Source organism: Thermobia domestica, chromosome 9, assembly GCF_964235325.1.
Source record: "Thermobia domestica chromosome 9, izTheDome1.hap1.1, whole genome shotgun sequence".
In the NCBI taxonomy this organism is placed as follows: domain Eukaryota; kingdom Metazoa; phylum Arthropoda; class Insecta; order Zygentoma; family Lepismatidae; genus Thermobia; species Thermobia domestica.
The window spans coordinates 164,732,086-164,756,437 of NC_137462.1; the positions used below are offsets into that span (position 1 = coordinate 164,732,086).

At 34.8% G+C, this 24,352-nt stretch overlaps 1 protein-coding gene across 1 annotated transcript in view; it reads left to right on the forward strand.

The window, feature by feature from the left end:
• Positions 1-24,145, forward strand: part of LOC145694195 (putative glutamate receptor) — a 33,118-nt gene extending 8,973 nt beyond the window's left edge. The window contains exons 3-7 of the mRNA XM_081770308.1: positions 1,286-1,462; positions 8,304-8,527; positions 14,561-14,778; positions 17,599-17,858; positions 23,872-24,145. Of these exons, the coding sequence (XP_081626434.1) occupies positions 1,286-1,462; positions 8,304-8,527; positions 14,561-14,778; positions 17,599-17,858; positions 23,872-24,100 (1,108 nt within the window). The 3' untranslated portion in view covers positions 24,101-24,145. The remainder of the gene's footprint in view (positions 1-1,285; positions 1,463-8,303; positions 8,528-14,560; positions 14,779-17,598; positions 17,859-23,871) is intronic.
• Positions 24,146-24,352: the final 207 nt, after the last annotated feature.

Below are 24,352 nucleotides of genomic sequence, written 5' to 3' on the forward strand. Positions count from 1 at the left end.
CTTTCCTGCTAACCTAGGTGCTCTCAGCGACGAACAGGGGGAAAGATTCCACCAAGATATAATGGCAATGGAGAAAAGGTACCAGGGACGATGGGATCCTTCAATGATGGGGGACTATTGTTGGGGTCTTGTTAGAGAATGCAACAGTTCTTACAAAAGAAGGAAGTAGTGTACGTTTTTGTAACCCAATGGAAGTTTCATATATTGTGATAGTTTTGATTGTCTTTTCATGACCTTTTGGTACATTTGTATTATTGTTTATTGTAAATTGTCACACTTGTAAATTATATTGTATTATATTTTATATATGTGTTTGTGGTAATAAAGCAAAACGTTTTACCTCAACTTAAGAGATCTGAAAGCATTACTATAAGGTGCAATAAACAGTACACACAGTATACATACAAACATATTTATTTCTCTAGAAAGAATAAAGCGATTATTACGAAACTTGGAGGGTTTGTTAAATATGAATCAAAGTATACTTAGGTATAATTTCTATGTTAGTATATGCAAGGGGTCAAGATCTTGGGGTGTAAAATAAACGAAAAGGGAAATTTTTGAGGGATTTTCCCGAAAATCCCTCTGTTACGGGAAAATCGTACGTGATGGAGAAAAATCGAGTGCATATTCGAATTCAGCGCAAAAAGTTCCTTTAAGAACAGGTATTTCCTTTTATGTAACAAAACCTTTGTTAACTAGTGTAATCAAACATTAGTTTATTTAACAATTAAAGGTACTTACTGTAAATTCCATTAGTCTAGTGGGTAGCGCGTGCGCCTATGGTACACGTGGTCTGGATCCGATTCCCGGTGGGAGACAATTAAGATTTGAAAGCACTACAGCGGTTCAGATTCCACCTTAAACTACTGGTCGATGTTACAATCCTGCTGCTGTAAAGAGGCGACAAGTTTCAACTATCAGCACTCTCATGTAATCAATCAAACGAATTCTACTAATGCAGGAACCTAAAATATATTATCTCTATATTTACATTTATACTGTATATTAATATCTATATATGAGCTAACATATGGTAAGAGCTACTTCCAGTGAAATTTAGTTATTAGGTGGAATGACTTTGCATCGAATCACAGAACAGTATGTAGGTAGTTTAATCTCGGAAGTGTGCATGCAGATGGCAGCTTGTTTGGTATGTATCATTGTATTGAATTACATGTGAATATATATATATGTAAATATAGAAGTGTTCAATTACTCCTTGAGCACTGTGATGTAAATGTTGGTTTTTGTAATTCTAAAATATAATGAATTTTATTTACAGTGCTTCTGTTACCACTTTCCGGCCTCGCATTATTGGTAAAAAAGAACAGAACGGCTCATGGAACGGAATAATTGGAGTGATCCAAAGACACGAGGCAGATATTATAATTCAACCATTGATAGAAACACCTGGGCGAAACGAAATAGTAAAGTTCATTCATAGAGTCGTCTTTTTGTCGTAAGTTCTTTGCATGAAATTTACAACTGTAGCTATATTATATTTCTAACTAAGTAAGACATGTGTAGCAGGTATGTCCTCAGTAGTAATGCTCATATAACTTTACATACAAATTATTAATGTAATTATATATGAAGTTCTACTAACAAGTTGTGTTTAACTAAGTACTGGTTGTTCCTAGCTACTTACATTAATCCTTCTGTTTTGCTATTTAACTAACAATTACAGTGCATTACACACTGCACAGTATCGTCACATTCGTTTCTCGCGAAGTAGTGATCAAATAGTTCATAAAATTCTCCAGTTGAAGACATTTTTAACGCAATATAAATCAGAGTAAATGGAAGTTATATCAGTAATTGCATAGCAGCCATTGTGGTGATATGTTTCGGACACCTTGATTGGCTAGCCGTTTGTTACAGTGTTGTTCATTAGGGTGAGCCGGAAAAAATCATTTTTTTAAAGTCGAATACCGCGAAAAAGTTGCAAATTGAAGAAAGTAAAAAAGGGCAACAAAAAAATCAATTTATATGCTCCGGTCGCATATGTGTTCTAAAGTTTGCCGAAATTTTAGAATGGTTTGTTATGAATTATATTATATGTTTTCTTCTGCCGTGATAGATCCAGAAACAATTTTTAAATGGAATGTTTCAAAGGAACCATGCGTGATAATATTTTGTACTTGAGTGCAATAAAAATTAACTCTACATGTAATAAAAATCTTTTGCATTTAGGTATGTTCACATATATTTGTTTCTTCTTTATGAGAGTTGTCTCCATAGTCATTTATACCTAGAAATTCCTTAATTATTAAGTATGTCAATTAGCTACAATCACTTATTTAAAAAAGTCTTAAACTGTTTTTTATAATTTCTCTCCACATACTCTTAAGCAAAGTCCCTTTCTCGGACTGTGGTAACAATTTACTACAATTGTGCCTTACTCACTTCTAATTTGGTTTGGATTTAAGATGAGAAGATAATACGTTATTTGAACTGTTTTCTTTTGCTAGTTGCTCAAGAACAAGCTCTTTTACCAGCAGTTCGCGACCGTAGTCGTGAAAAATTTGTTTCTTGGACATAAAAAATTTTAAAAATGCCGCTATCAACTTAGGAATATTATTACATCTTCCAAATATACCTTTTTCACACGGATCGTTAAGGAGAATCGAATCTCTCCGCTTTTATTTTATTTTATTTGATTTTCGGTTTAGGGTTCCTTTCAGCAGCAAGGCTGTATAAGACGTGGACCTACAGCTTAACGTGGGATCCGAACCACGTGAGTTCCAGCCGGGAATCGAACCCGGATCTTCCACACCAAAAGTGAATGCGCTAACTGCTTAACCAAGAGGAAATTCTAGCATAGTGACGGAAATAAGGAACAGTAAATATTATTTTCACCGTTGCCAATAGTATGACTAGTTCACCAAAATATAAAAAGAAAAGTTATAGTTTTAATATGCCCAGGTCATGTTTTTTAGGCCAAAGAAGACGCGTTAAATGAAATCTAGTGATAAAGAAATATTAAATGGCATGAAAGATGATACCGGAGGGAAGGCAAATGAGTCAGAAATCTCATGGATGCAGTTCACTACAAAATTTACTGTTCTCTACAACATTCCAATAGCACGTTCAAACATTGAAGAGTACATTTTTTAAATATTTGTGCACTCTATACACAAGTTTACGAGCTTCTTCTCTGGGAAACCTACTTCTCTTACCTCTGTTTTTAGAATCCACTATATTTTCAACGTTTAAAAATAAGCTATTTAATTTTAAACTGCAAAACCAAAATTATGACGCTACATGTACATGGTAGAAGGTTCTTCAGAAAATGTTCTTCAGAAATGCACGTCTCATGATCTGCATTTTATCTCTACACAGACAAATTTAACAATGGAGGTGATCAATGATCAGAATAAATAACCAGGTTTGAAGTAAACGCAAAAGATCAAGTCATTGTGTAAGATCAGTAGACGGGCGCTTAAACAAATAGACCTATGTGCTAGCAGAAATGTCCGTTCTTCGTACGGGAAGAATAGGTAAATGGAAAATATTTGAACCCCCATTCTCCCTTAAGAAACGTCTTTCAATGAAAATGGAATCGTGAAATATCATACTACACTCTATTTGTACCAAACATTTTGAACTTCTTTACCCCTATAGGATACATCTGTAACCAATGATATGATAAAACCTTGGAAGAAGGCATTAAGTATGTTCCAAAATTCATTCTAAACGGGTACTATGTGTTACGTGATGCGCACACACACGCGAGCAATAGATAACGTCAATTCGAACGTGTCGAAAAAAATAAATAAATAGAAATTGTCCCATCTTCCCCATAAAATCTAAATTTTGGAAAATAGTGGGTCATATGCCTGCTTATTTGTAATAAGGAGTGTATATGTATACAGTTTCATCTTCCTAGCTTGGGGAGATTTTGTGGCATGTTCCATTTTTCACATTAACTCTGAAGCTTCCATTATTTTTTGGGTATCCTTTAATTCATAGCTGCATTCATATCGGCTTCAGACCGATGTACTCTTGATACTGGATCTGCCCAGAAAGTAATGAGACTGGCCATCGCGCGGCGCGCTAACCATCAAGGGAGTTTGTAGTGGAGAGTCTAAGCTATGCAACGCACTGGACATCAGTCGCGTCCGAGCTCTGATGCAGTAAGGATCACGCATGGCGCAAAAGCTGTTTTTGAGTTTTGGTCATGGCAGAGTTTCAGAAATAATTTTGTGAACCGTTGTTTTGCATATGTTGAGGTCTATGGCAATTAACCTTACACTCAAACGACGGTCGGAGTTCAGATTTTTCACTTTGACCATATTTTTGTCCATACCACTCGTTGGAGGGCGTCCAGATCGCTCCCTGTCTTCAATGGTCCCTTCTTGAACTTCCTGCAGCACTGGAAAACCTGAGCCCTTGACAGGACGTTTTTTTGTAAGCCTTCTTGACCAAGGCAAGCATCTCGGAAGCATTTTTGCCCAGGTGAAAGCAAACTTTAATGCGAATGCTTCATTTGTTACGCTTCCAGTCCTGACCAAAACTCAAAAACAGCTTTTGCGGCACGAGTGATCCTTACTGCATCAGGGCTCGGACGCGACTGATGTTCAGTGTGTTGCTTAGCTTAGATCCTCCACTACAAACTCCTTTGCCGGGGAGCGCGCTGCTGGCGACTGGAGCACCGCGAGACGGCCAATCTCAATACTTTCTGGATAGATCCTCGCAGAAGTCATCCTAAAAATGACAGGAAAGAATTGTCCTTAGAAATGGGAAATGAAATAAAATAAATAGCATAGGAGTAACTTGGGACCATGGGGCAATTGTTTCCTCAAATTTCGTGTAATGTCTATAAACGGTAACTTAAAACTCATTTTTGTTTTAATTTGTAATGAAAATTTTAACTTTTTTTCCTCCCCCTTCAAACAGGTTCTTTGCACTTTCACTCAAACATCAGGACAAAGTTACGATTATGAGAAACATGGACATTGGAACTGGCTGTAGAGTAGGATGACTAAACGTCCTATATGCCACAGATGCTAGTTTGCATTAAAATAATTTAACTTCAAAGTCTCACATTGTCCGCAGTAATCAATTTAGATTGTCTATACTCAGCAAACAAACTTGTGTTAAGCAAACTGAAAGCTCCTTCAAGGAGTACTGACCTATTTACTAAGCTTAAAACGTTCTACACTTTTTCTACAATTGTAATATATGCTTTGGGCCAAGTTCGTAAGATAGGAGACTGTCCCATCTTATGCTCTCAAGCACTGTCCCATCTTACGAATTCGTCTTCTGCTCCACTTCTATCACTTTTTTTTACAAGACACCATAACATCTATGACTCCTTCCTGTCTCATCAACATGCAAATACTTATATAGTTGTCACAATAGAAAAACTAGGTAAAAACTTTCGCATATAAAAATACAAGCGACTTTTATATACCATTCAAATATTTTAGAAACACATTGTTCATACATACTTGCAATTGTTGCTCATGTATTTTTTTCTTGCAGCTCCTCACAACTAATGTCTTGTCACTTCTTCATACAACCTCTACCCACTAACACTCGAAGCTGGTAATGTGACGCACTTACTAGAGCACTGTTCTCAACGTCCCATTTTATGAGTCGTCCCAACTTATACAACTCTCCCCAACATACTTTGGCTATTTTTGGCCATGAACTGATAATTACCATGAACTGATAGACATTTCTGGTAGAGTAACAGAAGCTTCTGTATACTCACTGTGTAATAATCTGCCGCCTGAGAGTGCTGTCAGTCCAGAACTGATCTGTTGAGTACTCCACTGTTCTTGAAACATTTCGATGGAAGTTAAATTTTCAGCTGAAGAAAAGAAAGAAATCATTGGGAGCTAGGTCGGGACTGTAAGGGAATAATTGAATAATTCCCATCAAAATCTTTGAATTGTCTCAACAATACAAACAGCTGTGTGTGTGGGCCAGCGTTGTCATAGATCAGAAGAGTTCCAGAGGTTAGCATTCCTCTCCGTCGATTTTGGGTAGGACGTCGTAGATTATACATTTTGGGCAATCTGCTGTAATTTTTTTGTCCTGGTTCCAAAAAATTCACAAGAATCAACCCCTTTTGATCCCAAAACACATTTGCCATAATTTTGTGAACTGGTGGTGTTTGTTTGAACTTCTTAACCTTAGGAGAACCAAAGTGATGGCAATCCATTGACTGCTGCTACGACTCCCTTGGGCTCGCGGAATCCTAGTTTCATCCCCCGTCACAGTGAGGGAAAACAGGTCATCCAGATCGTCCTCCCAGGCGAGTCAAACAACCACGTGCAGCGGTCATTATTCGCTCTTTGTGAGCGTCTGTCAGCATTTCTGGCACCCATCTCGGACACAGCTTGTGATAACCCAGCTCCTCAGTCACGATTCGATCCACTGTTTTAGCTTCTGGGAAAATCTTCGGCGCGCTAAGTTATTGTGAACCGGCGATTGGGTCGCACTTTCTCGTTATAGCATTCCGCCAGTTCGTCTGTCTAAACATTAGGCCTTCCACTACGCTCATCATCATGAACATTTGAACGCAATTCCCGAAACTCTCTTCGCCATTGCCTGACACTCCCTTCACTCAATACTGACCTTCTCTTCACTCATTAGAATTACCGATGGATGTCAGCTACATTCTGTTCTTTGGCGTTCAGAATTCGTACAATAAATCTCACTTCATATTTGGCGGGAGTTTGTATTATGGCAGCCATTTCACCTTACTGCTGCGCGCACCTACGCAAGTCCAATCGAAAGATTATACCTCTGTTGCAAGCACAGAATACTAGGACATACTTCTGCGCACGCTCAACTTCAACAGTGCAGCCAATCCCACATAAAATTTAATCACCAATTTTTTGGCATTCGGCTATAATAATAAGGCGCTTAAAGGCAGAAAATAAATTATCATCAACATTTTTTTAAGTCATGCTAAGCCAAACTTAGCTAATAGTTAATACAGAACTTCATAAAATTGCCATCGAAATAATTTTATATTAGGTATTAATTTGTTCGACTTGGCACGAGTTCAGAAAGTTTTTATGGATAATAGCAGTAAATTATCTTCTGCCTTTAAGCGCTTTATTATTATTTTCTGTTTTCTTAGGGCTTTTCTTATTATTATTGAATTTATACACCGAGTTTCTTATCTCCAACTAAAGAAAATCCTCACATTCGGCAGTTTGTGTCCAAATAAAGGGAAATCTCAATATTATTAAAATTGTAACCTTTTTTCCCTTCTTAGGAGCAGAATTTTTAAAATCGCTAAAATAGCTGTTTCATTATTTTCAATTTAAAGCGGGAAAGGCTGCTTGAGTTCTCCGTCACTTGCATCGTAGTTGTAGGACAGTTCTGAGTAACAATCCGCGTTAATGATCGGCAGGACCTGTCACTGAGAGTTTTCTTCTGACCATTATTCCTCTTTGCTAATGTGGTTTTGCCGTGATGTTTGTAAGCCGTCATCATCTTGGACACTGCCTTTTGCGACATACCCACCACATTTGCCACTATTGTCACTCTCGCACAGCATAACCGAGCACGAACGGTTTATCCTCTTTAGAAGTTAGAGAGATCGCCTATTTTACACTATTACCGCCTGCTTAATTCACTGCTGACTGCCGTTCTACAGCTCTTCATGTAGTACTGAGTTTGCCCCAAAACACCATTACCAACAGCTCGGCGCTGTGATCGCTTCCTGACTGTTGCCACTTTAGACATCTGGCGTGTTTCCAACTCCATTTTTTTCATTAAATTGATACATAAATATATGTATGTGACAAATAACTTCAATTAATAGAAAAAAAGATCACTTACACTCTTAATTATGCAGCACCTTAAAATTTTCTATGATTTCACTTTTCATACTACGTCCCATGGATATCTTATTCTGAAGATGGTAAATTCATATCAAAGAAACATTTCTCGGTTTTTCTTTACCGTTCTCGTGTATCACTCCATAGACAAACGATGGGATGAACACTGTCGCTCTACTAGATTTTCAGGGGGCACTGTGGCTCAATGGTAGAGTGCTTACCTCTGGTGTGTAATGTCCCTGGTTCAATCTTTTTTCGGTCAAGTAAGTTTGTGGGGGACAACATAGTATGCTTGGATATTCTCTAGGTATTCTCGTTTTCTCCCACTTTCTCATTCCCACTCAATATTTTGTTTCATCGTCCCTCTCCCTCGGCTCCCATCAAAATTTTTATATATATATATATATATATAATCCTATAGTGCATTTAACTTTCAGGTTATAGCGTCACGCTGTGATATTTTATTCGCTAAGAAATATAAATTTCTTCTTCCAGGTTTCGTCTTTATGTCCAAGCTCCACAATTTACATATTCTTGGAGATCATATGTGGAAGCTTTTAGTCCAACCGTGTGGTTCATCCTAATCTGCGAATTGGCTTTTCTTCCATTGGCCCTTCTACTACTTCTAGCGTTGGCAAAAAAATGTGGACATGGCGATTCCACTTCATACGAAATATCTTCTTGCTATCTTCTTATTTTGGGACATCATTTCTTCCAAGGTAATTAATCTATATACTTTTTACGTATCTAATATTCCCATGTTCAATTAATACTATTTTTACACAATAGCATTTGATGTTTCCTTGCTCAAGATGTTTGTTGTATTTGTGATGAAAGAAAGAGAGGCGAGATAGTATGTTGAACCTAGATCGAAAGCTAAAAAGTGAATACAGTATATTTATGTACTTGACAATGGTGACTTCGTAAAGAAATAAGGACCATATGTACCTACTTCTACCACAAGAGCCAAGTCGAAGAAACATTAAAGAGGGTGCTTCAGGGTTGCCCAAAAGACGAAATGAGACGGAGTTCTTCTAATAGAAACAGAGGCACTTTCTAAGTCAAAAAAAATCACTCTCAGGACACTGTTTCGAGACGAAATAGGCTCAACTCTTGTCTCATAGATGTTGAAGGAATGAAGTAACCTGCCAAAGTGATTTTGTGATTTCACGATTTAGTTGTAAATAGGAGAGTATTCTGTTTATATTTGTTGATTTAGAAGAATCAGTTCTGTATGAAGATTTGGAGCAAAGAGACTTGTATAGTAAAGAATAATAACTAACTGCGTAAGATGAATATATAGATGATTGCTTTGTTCCACAAGTTAAAAGCTTTAAGTTTTACGACCCACGGTTATGTCAGCTAGGCTAAAAGAGACGGTGATGATGAGAAATGAATGAAATGGTGGAATGAAGAAAGTGGGAGATAACGGGAGAATCCAGAGAAAACACACGCACACGGTGTTTGTTCACTACAAAGTTCACTAGGTGCGAGCTGGGATTGAACACAGGACTCCATACACCAGAGGTGAACGCTCTACCACTGAGCCACCGCTGCTTTGTTCCACAAGTTAATACGTTATTGAATTCCCCTAAGATAACCTCGGATTAGAGTTGATAAAGTAAATTACTGCAAGATTGATCTGTGGGTAGTTATTTTATAATTTGCTCAATTCGTAACTAGCATAACGTTCCCAATATCATTTAACTCCTACCCTAGGATATGGAGGTAGATACTATCTCAGCCTTAATAAGGATAAGTATTAGTAGTGTTTTGAATATAGCCTGTTACTGCCTGTAGAACTTGTTTTCTCGCAAGAAAATTATGTTATTACGTTTGTAACATTAGTATGAGATTACAGATTTGTTAAAAGCTAATTTTATAAAAATAAATAATCTAAGATTTCGAAATAACGCATCTCAAATGTTAACCCAATTTCTTCTTTACAATAGTATTTTTATTTATACAATTAATTTATGTTTTATATGTTTTTCAATCAAATTTTCACTAAAAGTTTACTTAAACAAAACTAATTAACAGAAAATAATAAACATGCAACAAGCAATACTATCATGTTCATCTCGGCCTTCCTATCGAAAGAACATTATAATAAAATTTTTAGACAATGTCTTATTAATTCAACTGTAATTAGGATGACTTTATTAATATACTAACAATATAAATAATACCATTTATGTTACTAAAAAATTATAAACATATACAGGTGAAATATGGCCTAATTTGTCTCTACTTTAGTACTTCCCTACCTTACTTAGGAAATATGCCAAAAACAAAACACATGTAGGTCTACTACAGAACTGAGTTCTGACTTTTCTTCAAATAATATGAACCTAATGTTTAAATAATACGTTAAATAGAATAATAAATTAACTTTTAATAATACAAAGTCGTACATTTCAATAATATTTGCACTCGTATCAACATTTACTTTCTCAGGATTGCAATAGATTACGTATGTGCTTCCTCGTTTTGCTAGTAAATTCCATTGAGAGAGAATACCAGTCTGGATTTTCCACATTTCTTATTTCGAATACTCTGTACTTCTCATCTTTTACAGATTATTTTATCTTATTAATACAATACCTTAAGACAATATTTTCTTTCTTTCTTTCTTTCTATCTATCTATCTATCTATCTATCTATCTATCTATCTATCTATCTATCTATCTATCTATCTATCTATCTATCTATCTATCTAGAGAGAGAGCTCCTTCATGGCTAAGCGGTTAGCGTACGCGCCTTTGGTGTGGGAGGCCCGGGTTCGATTCCTGTCGGGAACTCATATGGTTCGGATTCCACGTTAATCAGTAGGTCCACGTCTCATAGTCTCGTTGCTGAAAGGGAAGATATTGTTTGTGCTGAAAACTAGAATGCGAATAAAATACGGTTTTGTTCTACAATTTTTAATAAGATTATTATTAACTAAAATATTTGATACTTTTATTTTTACAAATGTTATTAAGATATTAATTTTAAAAAATTAAAATATCTATCAATTGATACACGGAATATTAAATTTATTTATTCTCGTAAAAATCTTTCCTGAAACCTGTTCATTTTGAAACAGTCAACTACATTATATTACCCCTTCGTTAAGTTTTCTTTTTTTATAATACAAAATTATAATCATCCTTCCAATATACAGAGTGGATCACAAGTCACTTAACAAAAATGCATTTGCTATGAATTAATTACCAAATATGAAACTATGAAATTATTATACGTTGTATCATAACATTAAGTTAGGCAACCTTAATCAAATGTTCAATGTGTCCTCCGTCATTTTCAACACGCAAATTACATCTTTTAAGCATAGAACATATTGCATTACTAACATTGTTGGTCCAAGAAGATCCGCTACAGACCAGTTTGTGCAAATCTTTTATTCAAGGTATGAATTGTTTGTCGAGATGAGGTATAGTGCTCGTAAAACGCTGCACAAATCAATCAATCATGTCTTGGTAATTGTTGTTATGTAATAACCACTTGTGAAGTATGAATACATACGTTCATCCTTTCATAACTTCCTATTTGTTGTATATTTACGAGTGAGTAATTAAAAATGTAACAAGGTTTAAGTGTCAGAGATCCGCATTCGATTTCCGTTGGGAGTTCATGTGGTTCAAACCACATATTAAGCCGTAAGTCTACGTCTCATATAGCGTCACTGCTGAAAAAAACTCTAATTTTCAATCCAACCAGCCAATAAAGTTTAAATCCTTCATAATATCACTTCTTACAGTGTATTATTCACAAACCTCGAATTGGCACGAACCACACCATAACGTCAGCTACTCCTGCTCTAGTCAATTGAGAATTGAATAACTTCTAGCGTATGGCACTTATCTAATCAATTAAGCGTAATTGATGTGACATGATGGTTCTTTTCAACCTTTAATAATAGGAGTATCAAAAATGCGTTTCTTATTTGGAATTCCATCAACTATCTAGATAACATCAATTGTATTACGAAAAAATTACAATAGTAGAATTCGATTTAATGTAGAAAAGAAAGATTTAGTTCAATCTACAATGCAATCCTGTAAGAATTAGAAGATACTATAGCTGAATAGTCGATACTTGGAATGGGACTTCCAGTTGTCGGTCTTCACTCTGGCTAATATCTAAGACTAATTGAATAAATTATTCCATAAAGGATCTGAGTCCATTTGGTGTAGTTTTCAGATATTAAAGAAAAAAACTTCAAATTCCAGGACAGCAAACCGTACAACTTACTGTACAATTCAATATTGTATTTTCATAGTTATAACACCTTCGACACCTGCCCTTTCTATACATAAAGCTGTGTATACCTCTAGGGAAAAAGCTCATAAACCTTTCAGAAAAATGAAACTCAGGTCCTTTCTGCAATCATCAAAATTCAATCACGCATAGACTTTTGCAAGGAAGAGAGGAGCAAAATGTAATGAAGTGAAAGTAAATCACATATTTAAGTGTTAATGAAATTCTACTGTACTTTCACTACGTGTTCTTAATATGGTAGTTTTAAAACTCAAAATTGAATATAAGATGTCGGTTTGAAACACCTTGAAAAAGGAAAATGCTAAAATTGAACATAAGATGTAGGATGTGAAAGAATTTAAAGAGGTAAACTGGATAGTTGAATATAGCATATAGGGTTTTAAAAACAATTTCAAAAGGTAAAAGACTGCAATTGAATATAAGATGTAAGGTGTGAAACAACTTGAAAAGGTAAAATGCTGTAATTGAATATAAGATATAGGGTTGGAAAAAATTTGGGAAGCTAAAATGATGCAATTGGATATAAGATATACGTAAGGTTTGAAACAATTTGAAAAGGTTAAATATTTTAATTGAATATGAATTAAGATGAAGAATTTGAAACAATTTGAAAAGACAAAGTACTGTAATTGAATATAAATTAAGGTAAAGGGTTTGAAACAATTTGAAAAAGTAAAATACAGTAATTGAATATAAGATAATGGGTTTGAAACAATTTTAAAAGATAAAATCCTGTATTTTGATATAAGATGTATGTTTGGAACAATTTGAAAAAGTAAAATGTAAACGCACTTAGATCGTAGTTTTCTAGCAATTGTTGTAGTCATTTCTCTTGGGTAAAACCAGTTAAAATTTGCAATACTGTAAGCAAATGGCAAGTCTCAGATGTTTCTGATGTTAAGCGTTTGAACAAATGACGTTATGTTCAATCCAGATGACTTTTGTGTGGAATTTTGAGGTATTTTCCGATTGCCTGTCATATTTCCTTGTCTGTCTGGTAGAATAAAATAAGATTTTGGCTTGTCGCGATAATCTGAAAGAGATTTAGAAACAAACTTTATCTGGCTTAATAATTCATTTAATTTTGACAGTTGGTGTTATTATTATTATTACTATTCAACCCAGACCTAAAATTCCTAATTATAAATTGAAACTTTGCATCACGCTAATCCCTAATCTCGATAATTATACATTAGCAGTCACTCTGATAAATGTCACTACCTGCTACATGCATCTGATGCTTATAGATGTCACTACCTGCTACATGCGTCTGATGTCAATAGATTTCACTACCTGCTACACGCATCTGATGCCAGTAGATATCAATACCTGCTATATGCATCTGATATTAATAAATGTCACTACCTGCTACATACATCTAATGATAATAGATATGGCTAGCCTGCAGGAACATTGCCTATTTACAACTATTGTAGTGATTGAAAACTGTAATTGAATATAGTATTACTTCAATTCAATTATTTCAAAATAGGACAAGGGCCATAATTATACTTAACCTCTTCACAGATATGGCATCAAATGATGTCACATACTTATCGGGAAAATAATCCGAATTTTTTCACGAAAAAGAGTGCGAACTGAAGGTAAGTAAAAATAATATTCTGAAGCACTTGTTTTTGCTTACCTTCAGTTCGTACTCTTCTTCGTGGAAAAAAAATCGGATCATTTTCCATATAAATATGTGGCATCATTTGATACCATATTCGTGAAGGTTAATTATGTTTGTGTTTTTCTACAGTAATGTTGTAACGACTTGATTGCAACTTAAACTGTGTTGTATCAGTTTAATTATTTGAAAATGAATAGTTATGAATACTGAACATAAAGGTGCTTTACTGTTTATTATTAGGACAAGGTCTGTAAGCATATTTAGATCTGAGTATTATTATTTATGTTGGTTCATGGTCAAACTTAAAAAGAAGTTAAATGTTATCAATTAGAACGTTTAATTAAGCACTTTTTAGTCTATAGAGTAAAGCAAACTGAAGGCTTGGTCACAAAAACTAGTCTAAATAAATTTATAAAATACAAAATTTGAATGTTAACAAATTATAGTAATTCGGAGTTATAATTTTAGTGCATTACAATAATTAATAACAGAAAGTGTAAATGAAGCTATGTATTTTTTCATATCTTGAGTTATCACTATCATGAGTTAATTACGTTATTGCAAATTTAGATATATATGGTATAGGGTACCTCATATAAAACCGGTACGCCTGTAATAATACATACTTTGAAAGGTTCATAGGAAGACATGTAACCTAAGCTAGCGTAAACTAGTACTCAAGAGCAGATGCAATTTTAAATAAAACTCAACGTCATTTACCTTCCTTGACTAATAAAAAGAAGAACAAAATGAATGGTCTTGTTGGTCTTTCAACATTTGATCGAAAATCCGTATATGAAATCAACACTTTGATAATATACTTTAATTCTAATTCCAGGTTCTAGTACTGTTCCAACTTCATGCTCAGGTCGAGTACTTCTCATGACTTCACTTCTGTTGGGGTACATTATGTACACCGCTTACAACAGTCTTCTTATGACCAAACTTACTGCGAGAAGAATATATGTTCCTTTCAATTCGCTTGAAGAAATCATCGAGAAGGGCACTCATAATGTTCTTACGTATCCATATTCCGCTGTTCAAAGGGCTGCTAAGGTAAAATATACTCATACTATTTACTGGAACCTCTTGCCTTTTTCTCCTCTCTTGGAAATGCATATTGAAGCCAGATTTCTACCACTTCCAGTTTCAGTAGATGGATGAAGATGTAACCTGTCCTCTGGACATTGAATGCATATTTAAAAATAATTTCTCGATATCTGCTACGTTTTTTTGCTATGATAACTCTCGACTGTCAGACAACCAGACTATAAAAATTTCACAATACTTCCCACACTTATGAATAACAAAGCTTGATAGTCGGAAACCAAACCTCAACTTACTTAGCATGTAAATGTCTGATTTCGGAGTAATCTATTATTTTAGATAGAATATTGAATTATAATACATATTCCTTGTTCTCTAAAATTTATGTTTATAGTTTAATGTGGGTTCCTGTCACCACGCCATGACGCGTCCTCAGGTTGCGAATCGAGGAGAAGGCCACTACGGTCTATAGAGGTTAGCTACGAATATATTGAATAAGCAGTTGCAAACAGATGACAAGAGGTGGTCCCCGAACGCTAAGCATAGCGAGCACACAAATACTAAACACTCGATTGTTGAAGATCGATCTACCATCTTGCATTCCTTTCACTGATTACTCTTGACACCTGCTCATCGGCAAGCGTGGTATCGAAAGAGAGTGGGGCAAAAAGGTGAATAGAAGGTGGTGGTACTCAGTAATGAAAGTTGTTTGTACCTTAGACAATTGTGATGGACCTGTGGTAGTATGTAAACTTACAGGTGAAAGAAAAAATCCAATGTGTTCTTATTAGCCACATAAGACCCGTATTTGAAATTCTGGTATTTGATGAGAGAGGGGAAGTAAGCAAAATTTCGTTCTTGTCTTATCTTCATTAAAAGGAGTATTACTAGTACGTCGTGCATTCCTGGTTTCGTCAATTCTGTTCTCCTGCCCTATTTGGACACTCTGAGATCCATCTTTCAACAGCATGTCACTAGCATCCTAATACCGCCAGTAATTGTAGCTTGCTCTACTCTGTATACACATTCTACTCTAACCTGCTAGGTGTCCGGACCCAAACATTATCGAGCACATGTGGAGCATGGTAGGACGGCGCTGACCAACAGCCGGATCCGACAATAACAATCGCCCAGATAGACATATCTTACAGCTTCTGACCGACTACGCGTCCGAACAACTGTATGACCGTTTGGGATAGTTACAAGTTCTATTAAGACAAGTACTGTATGTTATGTTACTTGTTCAAAATGTGTCATGGATACTTTGTTGGGAATAGTACCACCTAACATCGCCTTCTTGTTGTACTAACTTTGATCCCAGATTTGTGAATTCCTATGTCCTTAAATGTATTTATATCATTGTAGTTATACAGTCCCCAAATAATTTATTTGATTTATTAGCTAATGAAATCTTATCACTCTGTAAGAAATCTGGCTATCATCATTTGGCTATAAATTTCGAATATTTATTTTTTTCCCTTCTTAATACAATCTACCTTTATATTCTTCATTTAGCTTATGTTTTTGAAGTTGACCGTTATTCTTGTTTACTACGTTTTTTCTTTTAATACCTAAAATATACAGTTTATAATTTCTATTATATAATTGAGTGTATCCTTTCCATCTCTCTCAAGCTACATTTCGCTCGTTGTAGATTCATTTTCATTCTTAGTTTCTACCTAGGTATATTGCCGTACTAGTTTTCCCGTGCTATCTTTCTATTTCCGTGGAATTCACCTCCATATGCATTATTCAAATTTCTCTATCTATTTAAATTTCTGTTCTCACCTTCTATTGTATGTTTCCCTATCCTTATCGATTTCCCTTCCAAATTCGTGGTTCAACTTTCTACACATTATTTTACATCTTCAGTAAAACTGTTTTTATACATTTTTTTAGTACTTTTCTGAAGTTTATATTATATCCCATGCTTCTTCATTGTAGTACCTAAATGATATCGTACCTTACTTGGGAAATTACTCATGATACTCCCACAACTATTTGGTTCTTGTGTCTACTTCCTTCTAACTCATATAATATTTTTGTAAATTTCAAACGAATGTTTTTACTTCTTCATCTTTAAAATTTTCAGTAATTATCTAACTTGTCTCCTACACTCCTCACAGGCTACATTTATCAGCTGGATCCGCTTCAGTCAATATTGTGAACTGACAACCTTTACGTTTTTTCCCCTTAACATTGGCGTTCATCATTACTTTCTACTACTAGTAGGTATTTGCTTTGAATTTAGAAGTTTTCATACATAAGTATCTTTAGGTTCCTCATTGTCTTCGTACAGCAATTACGCTTTAATACTTCTATGCGTAGTCCTTTTTTACTGCTCTTATTTTACTTTCATTATAACACAGCATTCAGAAGATAACTCCTTCTAAAAAGACAAGTTGCATGTAAGTAGATAACAATTTAATACTACTACTGAACAACAGATGTAATATTCATTTGTTCTTCCTATTCCTTTACTTCCTCTATATAAGTACGGTACTTTCGCTCTTCATCTATTTCCTCTTCTAACCAAAATTTTCACATGCGTCCCCCTATCCCCCGCCAGAGACATCCGTACTATATGATAACAAACTTTATTCGGACGATGGAAACAGACACCGATGAATTTTATTACCTAACATAATAAGTGTGCATGAATGAGAATAATTGCATACGTATATATAACGTATACCGTACATCTGTTGGATCTTAGAAGTAAAAAATATAATTATCTAAATGTTGTAAAAGCTTAACATAATTCGTAATTATAAAATAAATGGATTTACATTTACCTTACACTTAACTATAAAAAAAATTTCTTTAAAGAATGCAGATTCAGGCATTTTGAAACTACTATGGGAAAAACATCTAAAAAAGAACGAATCTTATTTCGTGGGTCACTATCCAGAAGGATTACGACGAATGTGCAACGAGAAAGCAGTGCTGTTTATCCCTTCAGCATTCCATAATGATGTAGTGGAGAAGTCTGAATGCGATTTTGCCTATCTGAAGAGAGAATACTTGATCACTACAGCAGCATACTCAACTGCTAAGAACTTTCCGTATACGTCACTATTGTCTTACTAGTAAGTATTAAATAGGTCTACATGTTCTAAATAATATAAACACAGTATTTACTACAAGATAATATCGTTTTTATTTTATTATTCTTTAAATAATGATAGAGCAATAACATTATTTTTTACATTCTATATGAATCAGTAGTTTTGAAAAGGTCATGAGTCAGAAAAGTAAAGTTAGGAAAAAATCGAACAAAAACCTGTTTAATTTTTTAAACTCTTGCTAGACATGAAATGATCGGCCTTTGAAAAAGTAGAGTTTTCTTGTCATTGTACGAAATGAACAACTTGTTTAGAGCAATTGGTAGCAATAAAAAGTGTACTCAATGCAAACTCGTTATTTTCTCACTCGTGACCTTTTCAAAACGACTTATTCCTATACATTTTACAGAACACTTTGTATATATGATATTAAAAATATCACAGATATGATGAGTAGTAGTTAGTTGTTTGTTTTTAGTCCATTTAAACTTAATTCAATTTTGCACATAAAAGAAAGATATACTACTTGTATTCGATCTACATATCAATAACAACTGATCATTTCTAAGTTATTCCATATGAAGCCGACACACATAATAGTTTACAAATTAGTGCTTACAAATCATAACTGGTTGAAGATAAAAGGATGGAACAAGAAGTGTGATGAGAAAATGTCAAAGGGCATATAGAGTGGAACCTCTACTTTTCTCACGGGCTCCCTTTAGCAAGAGTCCCAGAGTAATAATCCGAAAATTTTATCTATTTATATATTTATTCACAAATGTTTCAGACACAGATTTTAGTCCATTTTACACTGCAAAAAGCAACATAAAGTATACTGAAAGTAACAAAAGAATATATGTATAATATTTACGTATGCATTAAATTTACAAAGACATTTTCCCTTCTAAAATTTTCTCAGAGTCAAAAGTATTAATATCAGTATTGTACAAGTGCCAGCCTAGAGTACAAAGAACGTTGTACAGTCGAAAGTCTAGGCGTGGCATATGTTAATAGCAAATGACTATGTGTAAGGTGAAACGGTGCAAGAAAATTGAGAGCTGAAATCAAAAGTTCGGAGACAATTTTTCTATCCGAAGAAACAGCAAATCGAATCCAAAGTTTGGAGAAACAGCAAATCGGCTACCATGCGACATGTGTGTGTAGTCTAGATATTCAATTTATTAATGAACTGAAAGAACTCTTCGTCTGACAATAGCAAGAAAAAGGTAATAATGGAATCAAAATTAGATAAACTTGAAGCACAAGTCATGTTCTATCGATGAACAATATTCAATTTTAGGTGACACAAAAAACTTCGAAGAAAATACTGAGTGATTTCATATAACAAATTTCAGCAAACCTATACATAATACAAAGTATTCTCATAGCACTCTTCACAGTGGCAGAGATATAATCAGCGAAAGTAAGTTTCTCGTCAAATACTCTCCGAGATCTTTATGGATATCAACTCTATCAATAGGACTATTGTTACTATAATACATGTAGTGAGTTTTATTCTTCTTCAAAGTAATACTCAGAATGGAACGTTTTTGAGGTTTTAGTGTTAAATTCCAGGACAAACACTGTTCAGTAAGTTTAGAAAGAGTTCGTTGAAGCATCATCTATAGAAGAAATTTCTTTAAAAAGCTTAAAATCATCGGCTGAAAGGATAAAGTTCGAAGATGGTAAAGAAGTGTAGGACAGTAGATCACCCATTTAAAGAGTCCTAGAACACTACCCTGCAGAACACCAAAAAGAACTGGAACAAATTTGGATGATAAATTTGCCAAAGAAATATGTTGCTTGCAATCAGATACTCTTTTTAACGGAGACAGAAATTGCCCATGAACATTATATCTTTTTATTGGGTAGCTTATAAAGAAGCAGATGAAAGTCAACTTTATCGAATGTTTTTGAGAAATCTATGTATATTACATGGCGTTGAGATTATCCGAAATAAATTAATAGCATGAGTAAGAAACTTTGATAGATTAGTAAAACAAGATTACTGTTGCAGGAAGCCATGCTGTGCTGGGTTCAAATCAGAAACTGTAAAATTGTAAAGTCTATCCTTTATGATTTCCTCACAGAAAATTGTAGGTACATAATTAAAAGAATCATGGAAGAACAAAGAACTTGTATAGGAAAAAGGTTTCCATGTGGAGCACTACTTACGAAATGGCCATCATTTTTTGGTCAATTCTTGCACAGTCAAATAAAACAGTTTGTTTTTCGTAATCCTCTCAATAGTGTATCAAATTAAATACTTTACCGCTTACAATTTTCATATTGTTCAGGATTCCATGATAGGGGCCTTGTGGGACAAACTGAGTACTCCATTCCATGCGCCTTCTGACATGTTCCTATCTTAATTTTTGTTTCATTCTTTCACCTCCAACCGCTGTGATCTATAAATATTGAATGTTTTGTTTGAGTGCGCTGCAACTAGTAATTAGGTAGTGGTCATTTAGCAAATGATGTTCCACATGAAGCATAGTCAATATACACCTTTTAGACATTTACCCTTTCTACATTCAACCATGTCTCATAAAATTATGGAAAGATAAATTTAGATGTAATTGAAGCTGTTTGTCAAATTAGAATCAACTATAGACTAATCTAGAATATTAAAATTGGAGAGAAATTTATCTCGTGCAAAACTTTCGGCTGAAAATATTCTTCAAGTTATTGACAATAATCTATATTTAATGCTAATATACCACAAGAGTTTGAGTAAACACACTGATGTTCAAGACTTAAGGATGAAAGTAAGCTTCGCATAATGTATCACTAAAAAGTGGGATAGATTGTTGAAGCTTGAACTATATTAGAAAAACAAAATTGTACCATTTTTGCAATAACTAACACTGAAAGCACTGCTACTCATGATGCCGCCTCCGACATTACAGGAGTTAAATGGTTCTTAGAAGGGTATGTAGTCACCACGGACAATGATGGATGCCTTGCAACGTGCTCTCATGTTCTTCACTAAATTGATAATGAGTTGTTGTGGTATGTGGTTTCATTACTCCACCAGTGCTGTTTCCAGTTGCTTGATGATCCTTGATGCATTCAGACGTGCTACAAGATATCTCCAAATAGCATCAGGCACGTTAGATGGGATTTAAGTCGGGGAAACAGGCAAGCCAGTCCATTTGCTGAATATCGTCTCGTTTCAAGAGCTCCGCCACTTGCACTGTTCGATTCAGTCTCTCATTATCATCCATAAAGAAGAAATGGGGCCGACTGCACCTCTGAAAAGATCCACGTGGAGAAGGAGTACAGTATCACAATAACGTTGAACGGTGAGCATACTGTATTCGAAATTAGGTCAATATGCTCCCAACATTGTTTCTCCCTAGACAAGAACACCGGACCACCAAAATGATCATGTTTGACTATGATCATGGTTTCATTATATGTTCCCGCCTCTCGCCAAATGAGTGTACACCTAGAATTACTACTCAGACTGAATCTGCTTTCATCTGAGAACAGAATGTGATCCAACTCCTCATCGGTCCAGTTCTGATATTATTAGTACCACTACAAACGGTCCCGCCGATATGAGGATGTCAACGGAACACAACATAATGGTCGTCAGTTAAAGAAGTCATCTCCATGCAGTCGACATGGCACTGCAAACCGTGAGATTAGGTGCCTTGCTGTCCTGTTAAATCAGTTTGCAATTGCACACGCTGTTTGATTTCAATCCCTTCTTACCTGTTGCACAATGTAATGGTCATCTGCTGCTGTAGTTGGCCGTAGTAGATCACCACTTCTCCTTCACAATCAATGTCTGTAGTACGGAAAGCTCTCCGTGCATGTGAAACAATGCCGTGAGCAATACCAAACTCTTTGGCCCACACTCGTTACATTTCGTCCTTCTTCCAGTTTCCCGACGATTCTTCCCCGTGTAACGTTACCCAAATATTGTCACCGGGGCCATGTTATCGTAAGTAACATTACCACAATTCACCTTAACAGCTCTCTGATTTACACACACACACACACACACACACACACACTATCTCGTCCCTTTCATTCAATTGCTTCGTATTGGGGAAAAAGATCCATTCTGCGCTACGGTCACGATAGCATCATGCCATGCAAAATCTTTCTCCCTGTATACGTGTTGGAGACCTCTGGCAACATGCTACCGGGCTTTCGTTCATTTCTCTCGACTACGCAATATTTTATGTTACTTTAACTGTTTCTTCCTTAAGTTTTGCACATCAGTGTATGTTAAAACTATGTCTCAAACTTATTAATTGTTCCGCAAAAGAAAGCTTGATATTTCTCATGCATTCAGCACTAACGTCAACTACCCGCTTTGCTGGGCTAAAATTAAAAAAAAAAAAAAAAAAAAATGTAATATGTTCCACTAGTCAGTCACTTTTTATTATTAGTGGAGCGCTCTCCGATATCTGTCATTTTCGATCACTTTTATATATATCCCCCCTCTGAGTTGCAGGACTGAATTTGGATTTAAACGGCATCAGAAGTGTCACTGTTCATCTCAGTGACCCCGAAAATTATGGATTCGGCAGTAATATTGGTCATTTTCGACCATTCGACCATTTTATATATATATATATCCCATCCGTCCTTCAAGTTGCAGGCTTGGATTTGGATTTAAACGGTATCAGAAGTGTCACTGTTCATCTCAGCGACCCCGAAAATTATTGATTCAGCAGTAATATTGGTCATTTTCGACCATTCGACCATTATATATATATATATATATATATATATATATATATATCCCTCTCCCGTCCTTCAAGTTGCAGGGTTGAATTTGGATTTAAACGGCATTGGAACTGTCACTGTTCATCTCAGCTACCCCGAAAAGTATGGATAATAATTTTGTACTAATATTGACAATTTTCAATCATTTTTATATCTCTTCCTCCTCCTCCTCCCCGAAGTTGCATCGTTAACGTAAAATGATAAAAACCATCCCAGGTGCAAACCTCAGTTATGTTGAAAATTTGATCGAGATCGGTTGGCTGGTTTAAGAGTTATTAAGTCACAAACATAGTCATTTATATATATATATATATATATATATATATATATATATATATATATATATATATATATATATAGTTATTTGGCAGACACTGTTATCATAATCGTAAAAGTAATGTTCTAGAAAGTATTTCAATTTTAAATTTTATAAGAATAAGGCCGTAGGTAGCTCTCCTTGTGTTCAAACAACAAACATTTACTATTTATTTGTTCAATATCCCCAAATTATGGATATTAAAGTAGATAACAACGTCAAAGAATAATAGTAGAACATTTTGCAGAAGATAACAACTTATTTCAAGGTCAAAAATAGAACAGCAAAAGAAATACTAAAATATCCACAAAAATTATAGATTAACCCTTGGAGTACCAAGATGGGATCAATTTGACCCCAGCGAGACATCTTCTATTTGTTATTGCATTAAAAATATATATGCTGAAATGGTCTTCTAGAAATGCTTCTATAAGAGCCTCTTGAATAATTTTGTACACTTAGCAAGTATCGTAGAATCTAATTTGTCTTTTTATTTACAGAAATGGAAAATTGAGTCAAAATGACCCCATCCGAGTCAATCACATGGAATAAAAGAGTTTTCAGTCATACTCCGATAGGGGAGAGAAAAAACTCTCATCTCGCCAAATGTAGATGGCGCTGAGGGCATGGCATTTTCGTGCAAGCGAGTTTTGGCGCCAACCTCATTTTGTTAGTTTCTCTTATGTGGTACATTTTCCTCTTTACAATAAATGTTCATTGCTTGTATTGTAACAATAGAATATCCTTTTATCTCTTTGCTTTCCTTAGAGTCACAAAAATCTATGGGGTCAAATTGACCCCATCTTGGGCATTTAAGTAAAATTTATATCTTGATACTCCAAGGGTTAATATTGTGCAATTAAATGATAATAATTTGGTAACCTTTTCATAAACAATTTTCAGTGTTTATATGATTTATGTAATTCAATGTTTGTTTCTTGTTTCTAACGAATTTTTGTGTACTTTTTACAGCTTAGTGAGAATAGATGAAGCAGGTTTACTAAGCTATCATTCCAATTTCCATAAGAAAACCAGACGGAATATTCCACACAAGGCAACAGAATCATTAAGCATGAGTCAACTGTATCCAGCGTTTCTTCTCTATGCCATATCCATTACTTTTAGCTCTACTATATTCTGCTTTGAAATTATCTACAAACACCGAATTCAAAGAAGTTTAGCTTATCAAAATACAAAATAAATCAATTAATTTAAGTGTAGGCCTAATCTTTCTTATTCAGTTTATGTTCGGTTTTAAAAATGATTGAAAGAAATTAATGTTCATTACATTAAAATATTAAAGTTTAAATAATACTTAACTACAAGTTGAAGTAGTTTTAATACACGACCTTGGCCGTATTATATCTATATAAGCGATTTTTAAAAATTCAAGATTTTGATTTTGACAATTTCTTTAGCATGATGATGTTATCATATTGTGCTTTACAAAAAT